The sequence below is a fragment of the Euleptes europaea genome, chromosome 5 (assembly GCF_029931775.1).
Source record: "Euleptes europaea isolate rEulEur1 chromosome 5, rEulEur1.hap1, whole genome shotgun sequence".
Lineage (NCBI taxonomy): Eukaryota > Metazoa > Chordata > Lepidosauria > Squamata > Sphaerodactylidae > Euleptes > Euleptes europaea.
In genome coordinates this window covers 89,628,851-89,655,549 of record NC_079316.1, presented here as the reverse complement: position 1 = coordinate 89,655,549, position 26,699 = coordinate 89,628,851, and the positions used below count along the sequence as shown (strand labels likewise).

The following is a 26,699-nucleotide window of genomic DNA, read 5'->3' as shown; positions in this document are numbered from 1 at the left end:
CTTCCCCCTTTTCTCTTTCCATGGCTGCAGTTGGCGCATTTTTGGGGGTACAGACCCCAAACTTTCAGCGGAGCTTTAGACGAGCCTTCTCAAGAGATCACCCAAGTTTTGTAGACTTTGGGTCAGGGCCCCCCGAGATATGGGCTTTCCCCTTTTCCCTATTGGGATGAATGGATCACCCGATCCTGTATGCATCTCCAGAGCAAAACGTCCCCTGCTTAAATGGAATCATCTTGGATTACCCAGTCCTCCTCCCACCCCTCCTGATGGAACAGAAGACAGCCACAGTAAGACCCCTTTGGGGGCTTTAATTTATACTTTTTCTCCTGTGTGTGTGTGTGGGGGGAAAGCAGAGTCTGTGTGTGTGTGGGGAGGGAGCAGTTTCTGTGGGTGGGGGGAAGCCAAAGGGGGCTTTTGCCTGTTCTGCCTGGGGTGTGTGTGCCCCCTTGAGTCTCTCTCTCCCTGGTTTGAGGGGGGGGCTTCAGTGTGTCCTCAGGTTTTCCCTCATTCATAAGATCGGTTAGGTCTATTTTGATACTTGCTCAAAACTGGTTTTCAAATGGTGACTTAAAGAATGCATTTGGAGTCCCATGCAAAAGGGGAAATTCCACCCCCTCCTGCTCCTTATGCATAGCTAGCTGCCTCTGTCCCTTTCCATGCTTTGCACGGTTGCAAAGGTGTTGCTTTGCAGGGTTGTGTTGCTTTGCAAACGTCTTAGCACCTGCCCCGCCCTTTGCATGTTTGCAAAGGTGTTGCTTTCCAGTTGTGTTGCTTTGCAAACTTCTTAGCACCTGCCCCGCCCTTGGCATGTTTGCAAAGGTGTTGCTTTGCAGTTGTGTTGCTTTACAAAGTTCTTAGCACCTGCCCTGCCCTTGCTCTCATCAGCTGTTTGTCGGGGCTGGGAGCTTTGTGCATGGGTGGGAAGCTCTGCTCAGATGTACATTAAGGGTGGGGGATCCCTTTCGGGGCCCATATCTCAGCTCCCCCTGACCCAATCTTTACCAAACTTGGGGGGTCTGGCAAGAAGGGTCCTTTGAAGCTCCGCTGAAAGTTTAGGACCTCTACCCCCCAAAATGCCCCCCCCAGAGCCGCGGAAAGGCGCGGTTGTGTTTTTAATGGCTTTATTCGGCCGAATTTTTTTTCCGAACTTTGAATTCCCGCCGAATTGCACGGACCCGAAGTGGGGGAGTTCGGACTTCGGCATATCCCGAATCTAAATGGGCTGAATTCAGCCGAATCCAAACTATACCGAATTTTTTTTTAATTCAACAGCCCTACATTGAACACCAGACAGACCCTGGAAAATCACAATTTTTCCTAGTACCAGATAAATCTAGACACTTGTTCTCACCTGCAGCTTATTTTTATCATCTTGAGCCTATTAATTATAGGAAGGCCTTTACCCTTGCCAGATGCCAGGCCCTACCATCGGCTGTCTTAGAAGGGAAATATAAGAAGATCCCTAGATCAGAGAGGTTATGTCCGTGTGGAACAGGGGACACTGAAACCATCAAACATGCACTGATATGTTGCTTATTCTATCACAAAGTTAGATCAAAGTTTATTTCCCCCCTACTTCACAAATTCCCTGATGAGTCAGTTGAGCTTTTGGCAAAGAAGCTCCTGTTAGGAGAAGACCCTCAGCTTATGCTCCAAACTGCCAAGTTCTGCGCTGTTGCTATTAAAATACACAGAGCTTTATTAGAGAATGATTGCTAGAATATTTTACAATTTTATTAATTTTAATGTGATAATTTTAACCAGGGGTTGCTTTTATTGACCTTACACCTTTATATGTACTGTGATTATATGCCTGTGATCCCGCAGTGCAAAACTATTGTGTCTGGAAATTTTGATGTGTTGGCACATGATTAGTCAGTCGACTGTATTCATAAACTTGAAACCTATTTAAACTTTAGCAAAGCCCATTGGTTACAGAAGAAACAGTATATACAATGAAATGGGTGGATGTGACAATTCACCTAGCTGATTCATGGGGTTGTCCTTACGGTTTTTAAAAAGCAAACCAACCAGTGAAATAAACTCATGCATGCTGTTCTGAGCTCCTAGGAGGAACATTGGGATACAAATAAAATATGTACCACAGGGCACTCAAAGTCTCCTCACTGCCTGAGACACTCCAATTCAACATGCACATCTGGTTTCACTTGGAAGAAGAAATGGGGGGGAGCACGATTAGTTCCAAGCTTGTTTCATCACATATGAAGCCTCAGTTTTACCAGCTGCTGAAGACAAAGGGTCATTTGGGGACAACACTGCATAATAAACACTACACAGGGTCCCTGGATCAATTCATGGTGCGCCCATTAAAAGCTTCCCAAGTAGGAAAACTGGGAAAGACTCTGCCTAAGACTCAGTAGTACTAAGAAATTGTGCTGTAAGATCAGCAATCCAAGAAAAACAGCACGAGGCTCACAACTTACAAACTTACAAAAATGCAATGCTATATTACCAATTGTAGCAAATTGCTGCAAATTATTTATAACGACACCGAAGAGAGTTACAAATAACAAACTGTACCACCTATTACATGGCAACTCATACTGCGCATTACCAACCTTGGAAGCTGACCCGGGTGTTTAGCTTCAGTTTTCCATACTGCACATGATCCAACTACAGAGAAGCCAATCAGGCTGTTTTGTCTCCACTCTCTATGCCGTCTGACTGAGATGAACTTTTTGAAGGAGATTACTTCTTACCATTAACAGATAATACTTATGAACTTTTTTGTTGAAGTTTATCCATTCTTTATATGTGTTTAGCTGTTAAAAGTAAAGGTAAAGGTCCTCTGTGCAAGCACCAGGTCATTCCTGACCCATGGGGTGATGTCACATCCCGACATTTACTAGGACGACTTTGTTTGCGGGGTGTTTTGCCATTGCCTCCCCAGTCATCTTCCCTTTACTCCCAGAAAGCTGGGTACTCATTTTACCGACCTCGGAAGGATGGAAGGCTGAGTCAGCCTTGAGCCGGCTACCTGAAACCAACTTCCGTTGGGATCGAACTCAGGTCGTGGGCAGAGCTTGGACTGCAGTACTGCAGCTTACCACTCTGTGCCACAGGGCTCTTGTCATATAGCTGTTAGGTGTATGTAATCTTTGGATTCCTTTTTGAATAACGAGTTGCCACGTAATAGGTGGTACAGTTTGTTATTTGTAACTCTCTTCGGTGTTGTTATAAATAATTTGCAGCAATTTGCTACAATTGGTAGTATAGAACTGCATTTTTGTAAGTTTGTAAGTTGTGAGCCTCGTGCTGTTTTTCTTGGATAAGACTCAGTAGAACCAGGAACATTTTGCCGGTTGTCTAGACACTGTGGAGAGGAGACACCACTGGTCAGACTCATAATTTCACCTTAGTATAACCCCTTTTTCAAGAAAAGAAGGCATGGTTAAAATGAGCCATCGCTTGCAAACAGAGTTATCACATACACTGGAGCCAGCTTTTCCTTAAGCATGTACACTGTACGCCAGTTAGTCCCTCATACCCCACACTAGAAATGTGGACACACTGGATGTTGGGTACATCGCGGGGCAACCTCAGGTCTGCAGCTTAGCCATGCTGCTGTTTTTTATTTCTTGCTATTCTTTCCTTGCCGAATCTACCCATAAGCCTCTAATTTCTCCTCTAATAACCCATGCCCATCTTCCCTTTCACCCCTTTTCTGTTTTGTTGTCTCTGCCTCTGTGCCCATTAGGATTCTACTTCAGAGCACACGTAGAACTCTTCAGTTTCACTGCATTGGTTAATACTGCATTGGTCCACAGCAACTACACTGCATTGAGAGAATCTACCAGGCTCGTGATAGGCCCAGGATAGCCTGATCTCGTCAGCTAAGCAGGGTCAGCCCTGGTTAGTATTTGGATGGAGACCACCAAGGAAGTCCAGAGTCGCTACACAGAGGCAATGGCAAACCACCTCTGAAGGTCTCTTGCCTTGAAAACCCTATGGGGTCACCGTAAGTCCGCTGTGAGTTGACGACACTTTACACACACACACACACACACACACATGTCCTAAAGTGCATCAAGGCTGGTAAAAAAAAGGGTAAAGGTAGTCAGCCCCCTGTGCAAGTACCAGGTCATTCCTGACGCATGGGGTGACGTCAAATCCCAACGTTTATTAGGCAGACTATGTTTAAGGGGTGGTTTGCCATTGCCTTCCCCAGTCGTCTATGCTTTACCCCCCCCCCCATTAGTATTTACCTTTGACCAACCTCAGAAGGATGAAAGGCTGAGTCAACCTTGAGCCGGCCACCTGAAACTGACAGAAGTCGGTTTCAGGTAGCTGGCTCAAGGTTGACTCAGCCTTCCATCCTTCTGAGGTTGGTGAAAGGTAATGGAGGTGGGGGGAGGACAATTGTTCCTGAGGCCTGGATTTAATCCAGGAGGAAACTGCTGAAGCTTTAACACTAATTTAAAAGCAAATCCTCCATGGATTTGCCAGTGTGGTGTAGTGGCTAGAGTATTGGACTAGGATCTGGGAGACCCAGGTTCGAATCCCCGTTCTTTCATGGAAGCTTGCTGGGTAACCTCGGGCCAGTCACATATCCTCAAGCCTAACCTACCTCACAGGATTGTTGTTGTGAGGATAAAACGGAAGTGAATGATATAACCTGCTTTGGGCCCCCACTGGGGAGAAATGAAGTAAATAAATAATAATAAATCAAAGCGACATCAACACTGTTGAAATACCAAAAATAAGACAGGCACCAGATGGGGGGGGGGGGGAACCAAACTTTTTTTCACTGCTCTCTTACTTGCCATAGGATAAGAAAGCAGGCCAAGGACCAAAGAGAGACAGCCAGCATTTGCTATGCTTTTAAGCTGGCATATCTTTCAATTCTCATTTGCACTTTGGTTTGCTTACCTGCCAGAAAGCTAGCATAGAGTTTATACTAGGATTCAAATCAGTAATGCATTCCAGTGAGAAACATTGTAAGCATATTATTAAGCATCCACAGCTGTGGGTGGGACTGTATTTTCCTTGAGCCAAGGCCTATCCAAGCAAGCCTGCCTGGTATGGCAGCTGTCATGCATGCCAATTTCCACTTCGGATGCCACACGTTGATGTGGTTGTGTCAAGGCTGCACAGAATTCTGCAAAGACTTCCCCCCTACAATACTGTAAAAGTAGTTTTAAGAACACCCCAAACAGCATGAAAGATGCACCCCATGTGGTGACATCAAAAGCCAGAAGTTGTCGGTTAGTACTGGGGCATAGATACCCAAGGAGAGATGCAAAATTTCCAGAAATTCTGAAGTCATGAGAAAAAACCAGAGGATTTCCTTGGTTTAATAGAAATGTTTTAGGGGGGAATGAAGTATGGGCAATACTTCCTTGCAAATCTAAACTAAGTTTACAGCTTAAATAAAATGCATACATTATAACTTCCTTAGCATATTAAATGTATACTATTTAGAATATGTATGAAGTTCACAGTGACAAGCCCAAGCCGTGTGGCACTATTTTATGCCCACTGATTTCAGTGGACTTAGAAGAGTACAACTTTGTTTAAAGTTACACTGCAAAGTTTTCTATCAACAAAACTGTAAATACACCCAATACCAAACAGAGAAAGCACAGTGAACGGTGGCACCCTATGCTACCTTAAACTGAAGTTTAATCCTGACAAGATGGAAGGTGCTACTGGTGAGCAGAAAATCTGACCCGGGATGGGGTTGCATTCCCCTTGAAGGAACAGGTCCGTCGTTTGGGGGTGCTCTTGGACCCAGTCCCACTGCTGGATAAACAGGTAGCAGCTGTGGCCAGGAGTCAGCTTTGACTGGTGAGCCAGCTGTGGCCTTTCCTGGGCAGAAAGGATCTGGCCACTGTGATGCCACATCTGGCCACATCTAGATGAGATTACTGCACAGCGCTTTATGTGGGGCTGACCTTGAAAAGTGTTCAGATGCTTCAACTGGTCAAGAATGACCGCTATGGTCATCTTCTGAAGCCTTGCTTCAGGCACCCCCACCTTCTGAGGTGAGACGGGTGGCAACCCAGGAGAGGGCCTTCTCGGTCATAGCACTGAAACCCTTGAACTTTGACCCCAGAGAGACTCGTCTGTTACTTTCTGTCAACATCTTCCGTCAACGAATGAAGCCTTCTTTTGCTTTGTCTGGTGTTCCCTCACTAGACAAAGTGCTAGTATAGACTCAGGAGAGGAGGAAAGGAAGTGGCAGAGGTTACTTCCGACTAGGGAGGCCCTAACCTGAGAAGTCCTCCCACAGTGGAGATGGAGCAAGGATGCAGGTAGGAAGCAGGACAGCAAGTGGTGGAAGGAAGCTGTCAGACTGGGGCAGGATAGGAAAGCCAATAGTCAGAATCACCTAGGCCGAGTAAGGCTACAGTCTGGCTGTTGCCTGTACAGTACTCAGCCCTGACTTGGAAGTAGTTATTAACTACATTTATAGCCTGCCCAGGTCAGGTGGAACCAGTGGGATTTCTGGTCTGGTGAAGCCATGTTAGAACAACAATATGTTACTGCTTTCCTTGCTCAACTCTTCAGCCTTGAGTAGCTCACCATGTGCAGAGACCCAAAAAAATCACATTCGGGTTCTGGTTGATCTAGCAACTGGTATGCACAGCAGTGGCTACTACTATGTTATCAGAATGTGCCCTTGGCTGCTAAAAGACACAGTAAATATATTAATCTAGACCAGTTAAAAGAGAAAGTGCCAAAGCAGAACTACAGCTGAACATCAAGAAAACAAAAGTAATGACTACAGGAGAATTACACAACTTTAAGGTTGACAATGAGGACATTGAAATTGTTCAAGACTTTCTATTCCTTGGCTCCACCATCAACCAAAAGGGACACTGCAGCCAAGAAATCAGAAGGAGATTGAGACTGGGAAGGGCAGCCATGAAGGAACTAGAAAAGATTTTGAAGTGTAAGGATGTGTCACTGGCCACCAAGACTAGATTAATTCATGCCATCGTATTCCCTATTACTATGTATGGGTGTGAAAGCTGGACAGTGAAGAAAACTGATAGGAAGAAAATAGATTCCTTTGAAATGTGCTGTTGGAGGAGAGTGTTACGGATTCCGTGGACTGCCAAAAAAACAAATCAATGGGTTATAGATCAAATCAAGCCTGAACTGACCCTAGAAGCTAAAATGACTAAACTGCGGCTATCGTGTTTTGGTCACGCCATGAGACGACAAGAGTCACTGGAAAAGACAGTCATGTTAGGAAAAGTTGAGGGCAGCAGGAAAAAAGGAAGACCCAACAAGAGATGGATTGACTCAATAAAGGAAGCCACAGCCTTCAATTTGCAAGACCTGAGCAAGGCTGTCAAAGATAGGACATTTTGGAGGACTTTCATTCATAGGGTCGCCATGAGTCGGAAGCGACTTGACGGCACTTAACACACACACACAGACCAGTGATCCCCAACATAGTACCCATGGGCGCCATGACGTCTGCTGATGTTTCTTCATTCCCATTTGCTCATTCCCCAAAGCATCACCAGACCAAAGAGCCCAAGAAGCATCACTCCTTTGTGTCTTCAGAGAGCAACCATTCAGAAACAGCTGCCTTCATGACACGAAGATGCTTGGGATGAAATATTGTAACATTTTGTGGAACCTCGCAACGTTTTGAGATTGGCCAGAGCCTCCATGAGAGCAATTTTGTGCTTGGGCCCGTGCTTCATGGCAGCCATTTTGTTGGGATGCACACTTCCTGTTCTCAAAATTTTAAATCTGCCCAAAGGTTCAACAAGATTGGAGACTCCTGATCTAGACATGTAGATGGACAACAGCAAGGAAATAGTTGCTTATAGAAAACAACATGCTTGAATAGCAGTTTGGGCACTGTTTACATTCTCATACCGAACATCTGCTGTTTCTGGCTTAGTTAAAAAAAAAACACCATCAAAACAGGGAGCTTAACTAGCTGGATTGTGAGACATCTTTCAAATCTGTGGATTTAGCATGAGGAATTCTCATAGTGTAAGGAGCAGCTTTCCCTGGAGATATAGATAGCTCCTACAGGCAACACGTGCCCCTCACAGGGCCGAGCTGGGCTGTGTCATTCTTCATACACAACTGGACTGAAATGTGGGTGGCTCTGTTGGGGCACCCTTTGTTGTTGCATTAAAATGGAACAGAATTAAACAGAAGCCATGCAAATCTGTGTGTACTTCTCACTTGAAATGAAATGAAAAGCCACATAAAAATCCTATTTTCTGCACACACAAAATCTGCAAAAAAAATCCTCTATTGAAAAGTCATGCTTGTCCTTTGCTTTTCTTGGGGGGGGGGAATCAGAGGACTACATAAAATGTAAGGTTCAAACTGACATGAAGCAGATGACACTGTTTTGGTTTTATACTTCCAGCAAATCTCAGATGTCAATTAGTAAGTCATTTAATTATGTCTGGATTGTGTGGGGAGGGAGCCTTCCCAAGTCATACTGAGAAAGCCCCCCCAATCCAACCCCCCCCCAGTTCAGCAGTCATAGAAAGTGGGAGTTGACACAATGACCTTGCAACTTCCTCTATAGCCATTCACACCTGGAGGCCTTTGGACAATTTGGATTCAAATTGGATTCAAACAAATACAAATACAATACCTTTATTGGCATCTCAGAATAATAAAACATGCCGAACAGCCAGCTAGAATAGGTTAAGATCATTCTTATTGTTCATTAGTAGTGACAGTTTATAAATTAAAATTTGAAGTTTTGTGAATTACTTAAGTTCTTTTGAACTGGAAGATCTTTGAAGGTTCTCTCAGTGAGGGCTGTAGCTAAAAAGGAGGCTACTAGAGCAGTGAGGTTCTTGTCCTGATCTGCTAAAAGGAAGCGAGTCAGGTCCCTTTTTGATCTTATACGCTGAGGATCTGCAAGATGGCTGAGCATTAAATGGCGAGGTCTGCTGTGGAATGAGCAGTCCAATAGGATATGTTTCACTGAGTTGGGGACTCCAGCGTCACAGGCGCATAATCGGGCATTGTGAGGTGTGCAAAGAGACCTGCCATAAGTCACTGCCGATGGAAAGGCATTTAATCTGGCCAGCATGAAGGCTCTTCTTTGGGATGGTAAGAGCTAGATTATAAACATAATTAGCGCAAGATTGGATTCAACCTGCCATCAGACTCGGTGGGAGGTTTGCTGTCAATATAGTCAGGATTTTGCTGCGAGTCACCATCAGAGACTTGGGTCAGTGGTATGCCCTTATGTAATAAAGCATCCAAATGGCCATTTAAAAAGTTCTATTTTTATGACACCACTTTTTAAAAAAAACCCGCATCCTTAAATATTCCCCATAAGCTGCCACAAAACCCATTCTCCATCCAAACCTACCATTTAAGTTATTATCCAATTGCACGTTATAACCTCTGAGCCCATCCTGTTGCCTTTTACAGTACTCCACACAAATGCAGCCACCAAAATGAATCATCCCACTTCAAATACAGGAAGCCGTAAGTGAGCCTCTACATGTTAAGAACTCTCTGACTGACTCAAAGAACTAGCAACTATAACAACCACCGATGCTTTCTTCCAACCTTTCTCAATACTATTAGCCAGATGTGATCTCACAAAATTTGCTACCAATCCTTTTCTAAATAATAAAAAAACTCAAACTATTTTTGCTAACTAAATACACAAATCTTACTGAAATGAGATCAGAACAAGTGCAAACATCTAAATAGCCCTACAGCTGGGGAAATACTGGCTGTCCTTATGAAGGAATGCGCTCGTAAGTCCTGTTCCTTCGGGTTCCCCAGAGGTGGGAAAATCTCGCAGCCATTCCAAGTCTCTGCTTGGCAATACTGCTCCTTTTCCTTGCTCCCAGGGGGACCAACTGGATAGTAACTGCTGCCACCAACAAATCAGAAAGTATCACCCACGTGATGGATTTGCACATCCAATACTCTATATCCACAATGCCATTTAGTGGCTCTGCCTAAGTACCGTGTCTCCTGCTTTGCTCCTGCAAGTGAGCACGGGGACAACTGATTACACTTTTACAATTCCACATTACCACATTTCAGACAGCAAGACCAAATTGATGCAGTGTGTTTACAGAGATCAGACTTAGAGCATTCAAAATACAAGAAAGTTTAATAAACAATAAATAAATGAGTACACATGAGCTGTACAAGCATCTGGCTGAGCAAGGATACAAAGAAAATGTGAAAACACACAGCCCCCCCCCCCATCCTACACTCTATACTCATTCTAAACTATGCTTATTTAGGACAGGCTAGCATTACTTGAAGTTGCAGTAGTTTAAAGTTCAGCATTACCTTAGTTCTCAGCATTGGGATTTCTTCCCACTGTCCCTCGCCACATAGTCAAGGTGGAATCCCTATGAAAAGACTTAGTTCTCCATTACTCGTGCCTCCCTGGTCAGAAGCCATAAGAGAGTTTCTCTCCTTTTGACCAGAGAATTTATAATCTCCCTTTGGAAAGTCCATACTCCCTGGGGTCATTCTGATCTTTTTGCCCATGACTGTCCCATGAGGTGTGACATTCTAGCAAGGTGTGAGAAGGCAAAAGCCCTTTGCTGTTTCTCTGGCTCACCATTTGCATAACTAAGAGATTGAGCGCTCTGTGCTTGGGAGATGGGCACATTATTCCAGGTGCTTGTCCCTTCTGCCAGCTACAGATTTGCAAAGGGGCTCCTATATCACAGACACAGTATAACCCAACAGCTGGATTATTGTGGTGAAGCAAGTATTTCTCCACAGTCCTAAATGTTGACATTAGATTTGGTGGGGGGGGGGAGGTTTCTCATGCTGATGGAGAACCTGAAGCTCAGGAACAAAATCCCCACAGTGAAAGGAAAGGTTACAGATCAAAAAGATCTTTGCCAAAAGTCAAAATTAAACAAAGCAGAGTAAGGAAAATAAAAGGTCAGAAAATAGCTGGGAACATCAGAATTTCCCTATTCACTCATTCTTATTCATTCCAGGTCTCGCAAATTTGTATTGAGATCAGAAGGGAATTAACAGAATCAGAAAAAGGAAAGATCTCAGTAATCAAAAAAGAAACCTTCCATTAACTCCAGGCAGGTACAGCGAGGTCTTTTTAATGCCTACATCCAAGTAGTTAGAAATCCAAGTAAACCAGGACAAAAATACAGTAATCCCATTACCTAGGCAATTAGAAAAACAATCCAGATATAATTAAGTCAACTAACATAAATTCACATGCAACCTGGAGATCATGTTCACTTCATGAGAGCCTTATTGAACAGCAAACTGTCCCCTCGCCAAATAAACACCTGACCACACACCTCCCGCATCTCTGAGTTGCAAATATTGCTCTTGGCCTCACTACATGCAATGGGCAAAATGAAATCTTAGTAGGGGAAGAAGTAGTTCAATATCCCAAAGTTCATTTCATCAAAAGCTTTCTTTACATGCATTGCCTTTCAGAAGGCTCGTGGGCATCAAAGGTCATTTTGACAAGATCTAGAGATGCAGTTTATAAGACCACCCTTATGGCAACATTTGCCCCCGTTGTGCATGCAAGAATTGGTCTGTGCACCGCCTACAAAAACATCACTAGAGCCCAGAAAACTGGCATGTGGACTCCTGTTTGTTGAGAAGGACTGGGTAAACTTCCATTTCAGAAGACAGACTATGAGAAATCAGGGGGACACTCCATTCATAAGATTTGCTCCTCTGCTCTTGAGCTTAGTACATATTTTGCACCAAACCTGAATCTGTGGCAGTCCTTTCTGTATGGCCAGTCAATAGGAAGGAGTTGGTTCGCTTTCCACGATCCTAATATTGTCACCATTTGGGGGTGGGAGGACAGACATCAAACCTAACAGGTGAGATTTGCTTAGTTCATTCTGAATTTTGCTAGTCCTGAGGTTCAGGCACCTGAAGTAGTTGCGCTTCTTTTTTTAAGCAGGTTGTTAGTACACTGCCAAGTCTTGCAATCCCCAATTTTAGAAAAGCATGAGGGTCAACCTGACTTGGATCCGACTAAACTAGACTCACTGGGTAGTTGTAACAGCAGGACCAGAGCAAACATCATGTCAGGGCTGAGCAAGTCCAACATGGTACCAACAGTCTCCAAGACAGAGACATGGCCCTAGGCAGGCCTGGGGGTCAATTCCAGTACAGCAGGCAGTAAGTCCAGAGGCAGAAAGTATCCCTGTAAACAGGCAGGGCAGAGCTGGTTCTTCCCGCAATTAACAAGTTTCAAGGAAGAAGACGACTTGGTTTTTATATGCTGACTTTCTCTACCACTTAAGGAAGAATCAAACCAACTTACAATCCCCTTCCCTTCCCCACAACAGACAGCCTGTGAGGTAGGTGGGGCTGAGACAGTTTGGAGAGAACTGTGACTAGCCCAAGGTCACCCAGCTGGCTTCGTGTGTAGGAGCAGGGAAACAAATCCAGTTCACCAGATTAGCCTCCGCCGCTCATGTGGAGGAGTGGGGAATGAAACCCGGCTCTGCAGATCAGAGTTCACTGCTCCAAACCACCGCTCTTAACCACTACACCACGCTGGCTCCTGAAGAGCCAAGTTGGAGGCTGAGTTTACAGAGCCCAGCCCCATTCTAACTGGCTCCCCCAACCACAGCAGGATCACGGCTCTCAAGGTCCTGCGAGCGAGATCCCTTGCATGTCACAAAAAGCCGTACAGCTTGTTGAAAGAGAGATGGTCTGGTGTTACCACCTGCTCCAAAAGTAGAGAACACCTGGGGAGTACACAGTAGGCATCTACTATGCGTTCCCCCCAAATATGATGAGAAGTACTGAATTACGGGCTTAGCCACACAGAGCTATTCTGAGCTTTGTTATGATCAGACCAGAGAGGCAAAAAGTCATGCCCCAGTCGAACACGCCTAGCCATCTGGCAGCCATCAAGGGTGGGATCAGGGGGAGGAGAGGAGGAAGAGGCAGCAACACAGATGAGATTAAGCAAAGAGGAAGGGACAAAGCCCCGTTGTTTTAGGAGCAGAGTCTGTGGCGGGCACTTTGGTAAGGCTGAAGAGGCCACACCTGCCAGGGATCCAATCACTGATACCAACGGCACACACGCAAGGCTAGGAGGGAGGGGAGAGGACATTGAAGTCCTTGGTGAGGGCAGAAGAGTTGAGCAAGAGCAGATGTAGCAAGAGAACGGGAGAGATAACAATTGCCCCAGCAGGCCCTTTGGGGGAATTATCTGACAGCAAATTAAGAGCCGGGTGCCTCCGTCGTTTTCCCTTCACCTTTCGCCGACCCTTGCTGGGCTAGAGAAAGGGGGCTTTGTGCCAATATTGTGGCAAGGTTTGGAGACAGCTGTTTTGAAAATTTTGGCACGTAAATTTAAGAGGCACTTGAGCTCACTTAAAAAAAAAAAAAGAGGGAGGAGGCAAAAGGCACAAAATGCCCCCCAGTGTTTTAGAACAGAGCAAGGGCAGGGCTTTTCCCCTCTGCCACCTGGAACCCATTTAGTCCAGCAAAACCCAAACCAACCGCTGTGCGAAAAACCACATCCCAGGCCCCCAGAGTCTGCCTCGCTTGATCCTCAGGGCAAAAACAGCAGCCGTTCAAGAGTGCAAAGGTGGCCTCATATGCCCTCACTGGAGCAACACTGCCCGTGATTTAGTTCCAGACAGATGTTAAGTATTTCCACTCTTGTACACGGTATACCAATTAGCCTCCAAAGGGCCACAACACTTCACACCTTAAGTGTTGAACTGAGGGCAAAAGGTTTTACGAGACACCAAGCCAGACTGAGCCTAAAGTAGTTCAGGAACATTTTCTGGCAATATCAAAAGCCACGCCCCTTTCTGTCATGATTTTCCCATTGACATTTTCCCCATTTGCTGTCGGTCTCAAGTCAGTCGTCATTCACCCTCAATGATGTCACCACTCAGCCAGCTCTGATATGATGACATCATTCCACTGACTATGCTGTCTCCCTCAGTTGGGACCGCCCACATAACTAATCTGGGAAGAAAAAAAAGTATTGTCTAGAAATACTGCCAAAGACTGCTTGGATGGGAGACCACCAACGAAGTCCAGAGTTGCTACACAGAGGCATACAATGGCAAACCACCTCTGTTCATCTCTTGCTTTGAAAAACCCCAACGCTAAAAAAGCAGCAGTTTCAGATAACGCAAACAAATGGAGGGGGGAAAGAAAGAAAGAGAGAAAGAGAGAAAGAAAGAGAGAAAGAGAGAGAGAAAGAGAGAGAGAAAGAGAGAGAGAAAGAGAGAAAGAAAGAAAGAGAGAAAGAGAGAAAGAAAGAAAGAGAGAGAGAGAGAGAGAAAGAGAGAAAGAAAGAGAGAAAGAAAGAGAGAAAGAAAGAGGAGAAAGAAAGAGAGAAAGAGAGAAAGAGAGAAAGAGAGAAAGAGAGAAAGAGAGAAAGAGAGAAAGAGAGAAAGAAGAGAAAGAAAAGAAAGAAAGAAAGAAAGAAAGAAAGAAAGAAAGAAAGAAAGAAAGAAAGAAAGAAAGAAAGAAAGAAAGAAAGAAGGGGAAGGGGAAGGGGAAGGGGAAGGGGAAGGGGAAGGGGAAGGGGAAGGGGAAGGGGAAGGGGAAGGGGAAGGGGAAGGGAAGGGAAGGGGAAGGGAAGGGAAGGGAAGGGAAGGAAAGGGAAGGAAAGGAAAGGAAAGGAAAGGAAAGGAAAGGAAAGGAAAGGAAAGGAAAGGAAAGGAAAGGAAAGGAAAGGAAAGGAAAGGAAACACATAAGTCAGGCTTGCTTGTTACACTTATGAACAAGGAATTCCTAAACCTGTTTCCTAAAAAGATAGGCCTGAGTGTAGCCAAGAGAAGCAGTCCACAAATTCAGGAGTAGAGGCCAGCACATGAAGTTGGATATGCGGTAGTGGAGCCATAACATCCCAATTTTCACATTTTTTGACTTCTAACCCATACTGACTTCAAGGCAAACAACATTTTCTCAACACGTTCCTTTTCCACTCACCAAAGCAGCATCTCAAATAACCAATCTGGCTAAGAGAGGGACCCGCAAAGCAGGAAGTCTGTGGTTCAAATATAACTTCTGCCATGAACTTACTAGTTCATGGCAAAGACCGGAGCCAGTATGGTGTAGTGGTTAAAGTAGTGGAAGTTCTGGGAGATTAGAGTTTAAAACTCTCTGTCCAATAAGTCCAGGACCCTGCGAGACCTTACACAATTCTGCAGAGCCTGCAAGACAGAGATATTCCGCCAGGCCTATGATTGAGGACAGCAACGGTATATATTATCATAGCTGGTCTCCCTGCCCACCTCCTCTTTATGTCATTCCATCTATTCTTGGTGGGGCTGGATTGCTTTTCTCCCCCCCCCCCCCCCGTTCACTATGGCCCAGTGTGCTATTAATGTGTGCCAGTCAGTCCAATGGGTTTTATTGGTTTATTGTTAAATTTTATTGGTTTTAATTGTGTATGTTTTATTGAACTCTTATGTATTGATGTCCACTGTTAGCTGCTCTGAGCATGGCCTTGGACGGGAAAGAGTGGGTTATAAATCTAATAAAACAAAATAAAATGGATATAAAACTTGATGGGCTGAAGGTAGACCATCGATCAGTTACTGGAGGCCAGCAAGAGCGAGGCGCTGGCAAGCCAGAGTTTACACTCAGGGAAGATCACTTATCACAGATTAATTGTGCCTTTAGTATTAATATATGCACTCTTACTGTATACATTTAAAAATGTCACAGTGCATCGTGGGACTCTCGGTAGAGAGAGACAATTATGAAAGGGGCTAATATTATTGTCGATAAAAATAATAAGAGATACATATATATCCCTTTAGGGTCTGCTATAGGCAACCAGGCAGTCTAGGAGCTACCGAGCAGAGCTATTGCTGCATGCAACTGGTCTGGTTTGTTTTCATTCAGCAGGAGAAGCAGACAAATTTTCATATTTAATTGCAGGCCTACAAAAGGGTATTCAGGACCCCTGACAATTTACACACACACACATCTTTTAAAAATCAGGACAGAGTTGCTACCTAGAACAGCACTCACTGTTTAAAAATTATTTGAGCTCCTAGACACAAATCCTATAGAGGGAGCCCAGCAGCCTCCCCGACAGTTTCCCGTGAAAGCCCGTGAGGTGCAGGCTTGTTATTTTGGAAGGTTTCTGCTTTCCTTTTCCAAAAACACTACGCTGGAGCAGGGTTGAGTCAAGGTCACTGGGAAAGAGGAGTCTTTCACTGGCCACGGGAGAAGACGACCTGCCAGAACATAAGGCTTATGTCCCTTGGCCTTGTATTTACATTTTATACCAGCCCGTAAAAGCTGAAGGCACAGAAGCTCCAAGCAGCAAGGATGCAGCAAGGAAACAAATCTGGGTTCATACACTTAAGGTCACGGGCTGTGCCATCACGGATAAGACAGGCTGCTTTCAGTGGCCTCTAAGAAGAAGCTGGTGTCACTAGCTACAGTAGACTTGCACAAAAAGACCCTGTCCTCCAGATGCCCCCTCCCTCTTTTATATTTAAGGGGTAGCTGCCTAACTGAATCAGATCGAGATCCATTGAATAAAGCATTTTGCTCTCAGAAAAAGCCATGTAGCTGCCTCACAAGCAGAGAATAACAATGACAACATTGCTTCAGGCATCTAATATTCAAAGGTATATTGCATTTTAACATGGACACTCCATTTACCTATCACAGCTAATTCATAATGGCCTATGCACATTTCAGAGTCTTCTTTCTACAACATATTCAAGGAGACAGACCCTCTTAAATGTGCTGGCTAGTAACTGCTCAGAGACGTGCCTCCTTCCATGCATCATGATTTCTAAAGCCACCTATGCTTATCACATCTTGTCGCAATGAATTGGATGAGCTGTGTATCATCTGAACTTTCTTTCTGTGTCCTGAACCTACTACAAATCTATGTTGTTGGGCGATCCGCATTTTGGTATCATGAATGGGGAAGAAAAAATGCCTGCAGTCAGTGAAAACGATTCAAACCATTGAGAACAGTTCTCTTTTCTAAACCCTTCCTTGCTTTTTGTTTGAAGGCACACAACTTTGCCAGGTTAACGTATCAAAGTTTTCTTTGTGTTTTAAACACCCACAGCACAGGGAGAATTCAGAAGCCCCTAAAGCTTCCTTCCAGGAATATTGATCAATTTTTGAACAGACTTTCATTAACTTTTACATTGCCCTTCATGCAAGGCCATTCACTGTAATCACTATGTCTGAGGAATCATATCAATGGTCCTATACTTCAGTGCTTTTATTTATTTGAGTATGACAGGCTGCTGCTGTTTTGATTAGTGATGTCACTGAAGTACAAGATTAGGGGGAATTCATTAACACCCCGAGTCTGAGCCCATTGGCCCAGCTTATTGTGCACTCAGCCAGACGAGATTCTTGTCCCTTTCCCACCTAAGCTGGTGATGGGTCGAAATTGTATCAGGAGCTTTCATGAGGTCCTATAGGCTGGTCAGCATCGCCCAGGATCCTCAGAAACCATGGGACCCCTATATCCCTCATATTTCCTATAAACTGTGGATGTTGCGCACCAGTATCTAGCTCCTCATGAAGGCCCCTGAACTGTCTGTTCCCCCAGACCACAACTGCATTGGGACAAAACTTAAATTTGTTAAGTTATAGTCACTGCAAATCATGCCAACAAGTGTTTTCCCTATCACTGGAACCGACCACAATTTTTTATTTTATTTTAGTACATTTTGTTTTAGATTATTTATTTTTCTGTACATCTGGCACATTTAATAAACGCATGAAGCTGCCTTATACTGAATCAGGCCCTTGGTCCATAAAAGTCAGTATTGCCTACTTAGACCAGCAGCAGCTCTCCAGGGTCTCAGGCAGAGGTCTTTCCCATCACCTACTTGCCTGGTCCCTTTAACTGGAGATGCTGGGGATTGAACCTGGGACCTTCTGCATGCCAAGCAGATGCTCTACCACTGAGCCACAGTCCCTCATATATATAAACATAATACACAATTATATTTTAAAATGTGCTCCAATCCAGCAAGGGCAAGCTTATGAAGACTGCCCGCCAGTTTGGATCCTGCCTACCTTTCCCTTTCACAAGCACAATGTGACAGAAACCCTCTGAGTACTGTAACCAGGAAGGCACACGGTGTCCCTTGCAGGACTGTGGCTACCGCACACTGGTGAACCGGTGGTTGTTACCATCAATTGACAATATTAATCATCCACTAACACCGCATTCCTAAAAGGAATGCCTGCGCCGGGCTTAGGAGGCAACCGAGCGGCACTGCCTCCTAAAGAGGTTTTGGCGGTGTCTCTACCCGGTGCCAAAAAACCCATGATAGGCAAACAAAAAGCTGGCATATCCTTGCAAAAACAGAAAGGGGTGTTCCTGAGCCGGAACAACTTGGGAGGCCGACGAACATCAGCCCCACCCCCCGTCCAGTGCCGGAACGTTGTTATAGCCTGTGCCGGCGGCCGGAGGCCAGTGGGACGCTGCTGCGGCATCTGGGCTCAGCGCTGCTGTGGCCGGGTACCGGCGGCCGGGCCTGCACACCGGCACTGGGGCTATTCACACCGGGGTGCGCCTTCCGGGCGCCAGCAGTGTGGGCCCTTGCGCCGGCCTTTGTCAGCCTCCTAAGGCCTTTGGGTCCGGATTTCAGGAATGGGCTGTAAGAAGTGAGCAGACTTTCCCATTCCTTCTGAGGGGTGATGGACACACATCTGTTAGGTGAAGAGATACTTGTATACAAACCTTTAAAAAAACAGCACAAAACACACCTAACTCCCAGTGCAAAATACAAATCCACATCTAATTTCATATGTTTTAATTTACTTTTAAGAGTTCAAGATACAGAAAACTCGACAAAAACCTTGTAAAAATTATTGTTTCCCTATTTTCACTAAAAGGCACCATTCATAGCCTAGAGGGGGGCTAGACTGTTGCAGCCTGCCCTCTAGTGGCAAGCCCTGCTCACCAAAACTCCACATAAAAATAAAAAGGCAAAGAATTGGTGATGCAAAGAAGGAGAACAAAAGGGGATAAGTCCAGACATGTGCTTGTTTGGAAGCTGAACTCCAATGCTAACAGTTTAAGATGTGAAGGGAAACAAACTTCAAGGAGACACAAGCTGTAATCCAATGCACACTTTCCGGGAGTAAGTTCCAGTTAATAAAACTGGACTGACTTCTGAGTAAGTATGCATAGGATTGTGCTGTGAGCTTGTGATCCTATACAAGCTTGCTTGAGGGTAAGCCCCATTGAATGTAATGAAACCTACTTTCAGCCAAATGAAAGGGAACTCCAATGGCACTTTAAAAACTAACATTTATTTCAGCATTAGGATTCATGAGTCATGTCATCAGATGCCTGCGATGTACATTCATGTATGTATGTGTTAAGTGCCATCAAGTCGCTTCCGACTTATGGCGACCTTATGAATCAAAGTCCTCCAAAATGTCCTATCTTTGACAGCCTTGCTCAAATCTTGCAAATTGAGGGCTGTGGCTTCCTTTATTGAGTCCACCCATCTCTTGTTGGGTCTTCCTCTTTTCCTGCTGCGCTCAACTTTTCCTAGCATGACGGTCTTTTCCAGTGTACATTCATAGAATATATATAAATACTATGGATGTATACCCTGTGTCTTCTGTCGATGTATAGTCCATACATCCACAGGAAACACAGGGTGTACATCCATAGCATTTCTCCATCTCCTATGGATGTCTGTCACAGACATCTGATGAAGTGAGCTCTGACTCATGAAAGCTTATTTGGAATACATTTTGTTAGTTCTTAAGATACCACTGGACTTCTAATTTTACTGCCTGAGTGAGCATGCCTCAGATTGTGCTACCAATCTAGAATCCTATGCATGCCTACCTGGAGTCAGTCCCACTGAATTCAATGGAATTTACCTCTGAATTAATATGCACAGGACCAGCCTGCACATCTGCAGCAGTAAAGGTGAAGGTAGGATTGCACAACTTATGTAAAACAATAGATTAGTTATAAGCTTTATCATCCTTTCTCCTGCCCCCTCCCCAATCTGTTTGGTCACCTTTTATTATATGCCACCCCCACACATACACACACCAAATCCTATCCTTAAAACAAAATCATGAGGTTTTGGGTTATATTTGCTCAGATATTCAAAGTTACTTCCTTTTTAAAAATATTATTTTCTGCAATCCTGAGGATTACCTCAGACCACAGAAACATGTTTCCTAGCCCTTAGTGGTGCCCCCACCCCGCAAGATCTTTTTATGGACTCAAAACACAGAAGACTTAGCCAGGAATCAGTGTGATGTGAAAACCAGTCCACATCTATTAAGAATCTGTAACAAGTGTATGTCTAGGATCTGGATAAATTGGAGCCAAAAAATATTGGTATCCCCAGTTTCCCTGGTTCTAAATATCACTATGGTATTTGGATCTGGGATTTTTTTTTTCAGGTTTCCATATTTTTAGTCTCCATTATTCCCTATGGGGAATATTGGGGGGTATTTTTAATGATTAAATTGCAGGGGAGCTGCAGGTCCCTGTCCTTTAAATAACCTTCAAATTTCAACATAATTGGACCATGAGGTCTAATTTTATGGGGCCCTGAACAAGGTGCCCATCATCCTCCATTGTTTTCTGGGCGGGGGGAAAAACCTCAGCGAAAAATGTAAAACCCAAGAATCTCCCCCACTATAGAAACGCCATTGGAAGCTAATGCTAAGCCTAACCAATGTAAAATGTGAGAACCTGAACCTACATAAAATGTAAGAATCTAAACCTATGTAAAACATGAAAACCTCAACCTACATAAAACACAAGAAGCCACAAACCTGACACAATCCAATTCCCGCAACTAACAAAACTTAAAAAAAAAAAACACACACACAACAAAAGCACTTGAAACTCACAGAATCGTACCTAAAGCAGCCTGGTGAGCTGATACCAAGCCCTGGGAAACACAGACACAGGAGGAAGAAAGGGGAAAAGAGGGGAAAAAATAGTCCTGGGAACCTACAATGCTGTCTCCCGATATTCCTAGTTAATCCCGAATATTCTGTGACTTTTCAGGACCCACTTTTTGTTATTAAAAAAAAAATCCAATATATATCTGAGAGACCCAAATATATCCAGAAAATATCGATAAGGTATTTTGCAGATATATTTTCAGCTTGGGAATATCTGAACACACATCCCTATGTTGGTCTACTAGCCTGTATCTGGAAGGACAGACTTTGACAAAGGAACAGTAAAAGTTTCCAGAGCTTTCAGGAGCAATATCCAGTTAAAGTAATGTGTCTATTTAACAGAAAAAAATTATTTCAGAAGCAATATCCAGTTAAAGTAATGTGTCTATTTAGCAGAAAAAATTCTCTTCCCCAGGCATACCGATAGGAAACCATTGACGCTTGCCCGCCATCTGTTGGTTTAGCATAGGAAGCGCAACTCTGTGTCCTGAAGGCCAAAGGAACCTCGGTCAATCGGATGGTCCATTAAGGGCAATGGCCCAGTCCAGCCAAATCTCATCGGGTCAGCCCTTGTTAGTACTTGGGATGGGAGACCACCAAGGAAATACAGGGTCACTATGCAGAGGCAGCCACTGTCTGGGAGTATCTCCTGACTTTAGTTTGATACATTATAACAACTCGTATGTTTGTGTAGGTTTCTCTTTTGTGAGAGACCTGTTATGTATGTAACTCGCCCTGAAGATCTGAGATATGTACCTTTGATGTAGTCACACTGTTAAAGATACAATAACATATTTTATCATCCTCTGTTTGGCATTTACTTTTCTGTGCCCATTACACAGTTGTTGATACTCTGTTCCTAATAATTGCCAAATATAGTTAAATTCAGTGTATTACTGTTTCACTCTGCTATTACCGAGAAGAGTTGGACAGTCAAAGTTGTGCAGAAGTCCAAAGCACGTCAACCAGGGTACACCTGCCCTTGTCGCAAAGAACCTCTCACCTGTCTGTAGGTGCAGATGATGATTTCCCGCAGGTGATAATGCATGGGCGTCATCGTCTCGCTCACCGTATCCAATGCCATGTCAACCTCCTTCTTCATCCGGTGTCCTTCTGGCAATATCTGAACTATTTTCATCACCACCTGACAGAAAACGGCAGTAGCACAACTTGTGAAATGAAATCTTTCTGCTTTGGACTCAAAAGAGGGCTGGCTCTAAACAGATTAACATTTATTCTGGAGGAATATTTTGCACTGTTCATTTGTAATGTGTTTTGAATCCTATGAATCACCTTTGGGGGGGAATTAATCAAAAAACGAAAAGTTAAATAAATGCCAAAAAAAGAGGGAAAATCCAAAAATCATGTAATATCTTTTACTGATGCACTGAGCTCTCGACACCAGATGCTGGCCCAGTCTGAACCATCAAAAGAAGGTGTCACTGAACATCAGTGGTCAGACTTAAATCTTGTGGGTTGCCAATCATCAGCCGACTCATTACTACATCATGAGGAATCAGCAAAGCGTCAGCAAGATTTGTTCTTACCCACCTTGCTGCACAGATCTACAGCCGCTAAAACAGATTTTACTGCTCCTAAAATTTTTTGACTGGGGTTTAAGGTTCTATCCTGGAACATAGCTGTGTGGGGCTCTAAGTTGGTAGACAGAGACTTCTTTGGTTTTCTGGACAAATTTCATATTATATTTGTGCAGAAAACTTGGTGTGAGGATTCTGCACCCCCTTATATCCAGGGTTTCAAGGCGTTTTTGTCTCCTGCTACTAAAACGTGTGTGTTTGGTAGGGCAAGTGGGAGGTCTTTTGATGCTTGTTTCCTCCCAAATAGGGGGACAAATTCAATATCTAAAAGAAATAATAATCTTTTACTAAAAAGAGAGGCATTGTTTGCCTCTAAGGCCTAGGACATCTAAAGTAATGCCTAGGACATTACTTTCCTCTGCTTGTGTTTTTAAAAACATACCTGGACAGAAACTAGCTAAAAGCCAACACATCTAACATTGACAAAGTCAATGTACAAAAAGTCATGTACAAAACCCACAACTAGCAAAGCTCCCAGAGCATTATCTGGGCACACATACACATGATTTTTATCAGGTTGAGACTAGAATGCACACTTTGTACAGGAGACTAATATAGCCCAGAATAGAACAACTTGTAGGTATCCCACCTAGTGGGCTTTCAGATTTGAAAACTGATATATACCCTACATATGTACCTGGGCATTTATAATTCTGTCTACATATTGTGATACATTTGTATATTGTTTGTGTGTGCATTATATGGGTTTTTATCTGACCACTGCCGAAACGCGTATAGTGTGTAGTTTAAGTTTATCAGCCTATTAGTTGCTATTGAGCCTTGCTTTATCATTTGAATGTTTTTAACCCTGATATAAGTGCTTTAAAATAAATATATTTCTATATAATATTATTTTATTTTTCTCCACTCAACCTTGGGTACCCAGCTGTTGGTTTTTCAGGTTGGGTCTTCCCCCACACACACACTTTTCTTGTTTATCACACATACACATCACCAGCATTATAATATGCGAGCAGGAAGAACATTGGAGGCAGCCACAGGTCAGCATCCTCTGCCAATATCTGCACCAATAATCTTTGCCTTGTGATTCTTTGGGACATCATCTTCTGCTTTCCCCATTCCCCTCCAAACCACAATGTGAGAGACTGCAGAGCCACTCACTACTCTCAGCTGCCTAGTCCTTCTTAGAGGTTATGGGAAACCTGAAGGCTATTACAGCAGCTGCAGAAAAGTGACAGGAACTGGGGACAGTGACACAGAGCTCAACTAAATGTGATGGTGAACTCGAGCCTGCTACAAATTCACCGTTGCCATTTCATAGTTATTTTTAAATGACACGAGGCCCCAATCCACCACATGCCGGCAGCACGCCCCCCCCCCCCAGCTTTTTTTTGGCACTTTTGTTTTGGCACTTGAAAAGGTGCAGACGGTCTGTAAGCACTTAGAAAGAAATGCCGTGATCACTGACAGTCAACATGGGTTTCTCAAAAAGAGGTCATGCCAAACTAATCTCATATCTTTTTTTGAAAGAGTGACAAGTATGGTAGATGAAGGGAATGCTGTAGATGTAGTGTACCTTGATTTCAGTAAAGCCTTTGATAAAGCCCCCATTTTCTTTTCTTGAAACAAAGCTAGTAAAATGTGGGCTGGACACTGCTACTGTTAGGTGGATTGGTAATTGGTTGACCAACCGACCCCAAAGGGTGCTCATTAATGGCACAACTTCATCCTGGAGAGGAGTGACCAGTGGGGTGCCACAGGGGTCTGTCCTGGGACCGGTACTATTTAATATTTTTATAAATGACTTGGATGATGGAATAAAGAGCATGCTAATCAAATTTGCAGATGACACCAAGTAAGGAGGGGTAGTTAATACCCCGGAGGATAGGGTCAGAGTTCAGAATGACCTTGATAGACTGGAGAGCTGGGCCATAAGTAATAAAATGGATTTCAATAGGGAGAAGTGTAAGGCACTTCACCTAGGCAGAAACAACATAAGGAACAGGTACAGGATGGGAGAGAGTTGGCTTAACAACAGTACATGTGAAAGAGATCTGGGAGTCTTAGTGGACCACAAACTGAACATGAGTCAACAGTGTGATATGGCAGCTAAGAAGGCCAATGCAATTCTGGGCTGCATCAATACGAGTATTGTGTCTAGATCAAGGGAAGTAATACTACCACTGTATTCTGCATTGGTCAGACCTCACTTGGAATACGGTGTCCAGTTTTGAGCTCCACAATTTAAGAAGGATGTTGACAAGTTGGACTGTGTCCAGAGGAGGGCGGCCAGAATGGTCAAAGGTCTGGAATCCATGTCCTATGAGGAGAGACTTAGGGAATTGGGTTTGTTTAGTTTGGAGAAGAGAAGATTTAAGGGAGATATGATAGCCACGTTTAAATATGTGAAGGGATGTCATGTTGATGAGGGAACTAGCTTGTTCTCTGTTGCTCCAGAGACTAGGACACGGAGTAATGGATTTAAACTAATGGAAAAGTGATTCCACCTAAACATTAGGAAGAACTTCCTGATGGTGAGGGCTGTTCGATGGTGGAATGCGCTGCCTCGGAGGGTGGTGGAGTCCCCGTCTTTGGAGGTCTTTAAGCAGAGGCTGGATGGCCATCTGTTGGGAGTGCTTTGATTGTGGGATCCTGCATGATGGGGGGAAGGTTGGGGTCACTGGGGATGTGGGGGGGGGAGGTAGTTGTTAATTTCCTGCATTGGGCAGAGGGTTCGACTAGATGACCCTGGTGGTCCCTTCCAACTCTATGATTCTATGAGGCGAAAGAGCTCTGTGCCACAGGCCTGTGATGAAATTAGGGAATCACGGCATTTCAAAATCACTGTTAAAGGCCAATGGCAAACCTATGGCCGGCTCACCATCACGGTCACAGCCACAAAAAAATCAAGGGTGTACTCAGTGGAACTGCGGTATGTATTATTTTATTTGCAAAGATTAAGGTTTCCCGAAGACCACTGCGGAAGTACTGCCTTTGGAACAGTCAAGTTGCAGAATTTAACGGGTAGACGCTGCAGCGGAAATGCTGCCACTCACCTCAAACTCCCCTTTTGTGTACTTGGCATCAGGGACACTCACAATTTCATCTTCGATGATCTCAGGGATTCCCTATCAACAATGAGAATTCGATTTTTAAGCCATGCGGGAGATAAATGTTAACACGGCCACAAAATGATGGGGTTCCATGGACAACTGGGGGACCACCCTCACAGAAGACCCCCCCACCTTGACAACCTCGCTCACAGGGACCCAATCAGGACCTTGCTTGTTGATATTAATGGGAGGAGATGCTCTGCAAAGCATGCAACACCTTCGTTAATGAGGCTTCAAAGGTTAAACTCTGACCTTTGAACTGTGCCCTAGAAGCTGGGAGGCACTCCACATCAAGAGACATGAGCTCAATCCCTGAGAACATCTCCCAAGAGAATCCCAGAGTCACTCTATTGTGAATTCCAGACCCTTTACTGAATGGAACACCCCTTTCTTTATCAGTACATACACTAAAATGCCAGAGCGTGAGGACTGCAATAACCATAGCAGTTGTTGTTCTTCCTCGCCCACTATGACAATTGAAAACGACGGCTGTATTGGAGTCATTGGCCACAGCGCCCTTCACTGCTTTCAGAAGCTGGTCAAAGTCCTGGGGATGGAACACAAAAAGCACCAAGTGACAAAAGAGGTCTTTCAGGACACACATATCAAGAGGGCCTATGTGCACCCCACAGTATAACACACTCATTTTTCCGAGGAGTCTTTCACTTCCTGCGTCAACTAAACTGGACTACAAGCCACGAGTTCTAACTGGAGACTGCACATTATGGAGCTGTTTTGGCTGCTGCATAAAAAGTATTTCAAAATACACCTTGGCTCTCTAAGAAAAAGACAAACCACACGTCTTTGACACTGACAGCCCATTCCTGAGCTTTAGGGCTGAAAGAGCTCAGGAGGCGTGCAAGTGGCTGCGCTGGCGTCCGGGACGCTTGCACCGCTGAGAGGCGCGGACACCAACATTGGACTGCTCACGCCAGCTTCCCTGACTTGGCACGGCAGCGTGGCCCTGGGACACTGGTTTGGCCTCCCAATGCTGCAGAGCCCCGCACCATTGTTCTAGGGGGCGTAGCTGCCGGTAGGCAGCTTCCTGACCCCTTTCAGGCCGGGAACGCCCCCCTCCAAAACAGCGGTGCTGCGCCAGGTTTTTCCTGGCGCAGCCTCACTGTTTTCAATGGGGCAAAAACTTTTTAAAAGGTT

General features: G+C 44.4%; 1 protein-coding gene across 1 annotated transcript in view; it reads right to left on the bottom strand.

Annotated features, from left to right (window-relative positions):
- The window catches only part of PALD1 (phosphatase domain containing paladin 1), a 138,856-nt gene that overhangs the window by 32,251 nt on the left and 79,906 nt on the right, over positions 1–26,699 (bottom strand). The window contains exons 16-18 of the mRNA XM_056850237.1: positions 25,951–26,091; positions 25,488–25,559; positions 21,876–22,016 (exon numbers count right to left, since the gene is read on the bottom strand). Of these exons, the coding sequence (XP_056706215.1) occupies positions 21,876–22,016; positions 25,488–25,559; positions 25,951–26,091 (354 nt within the window). The remainder of the gene's footprint in view (positions 1–21,875; positions 22,017–25,487; positions 25,560–25,950; positions 26,092–26,699) is intronic.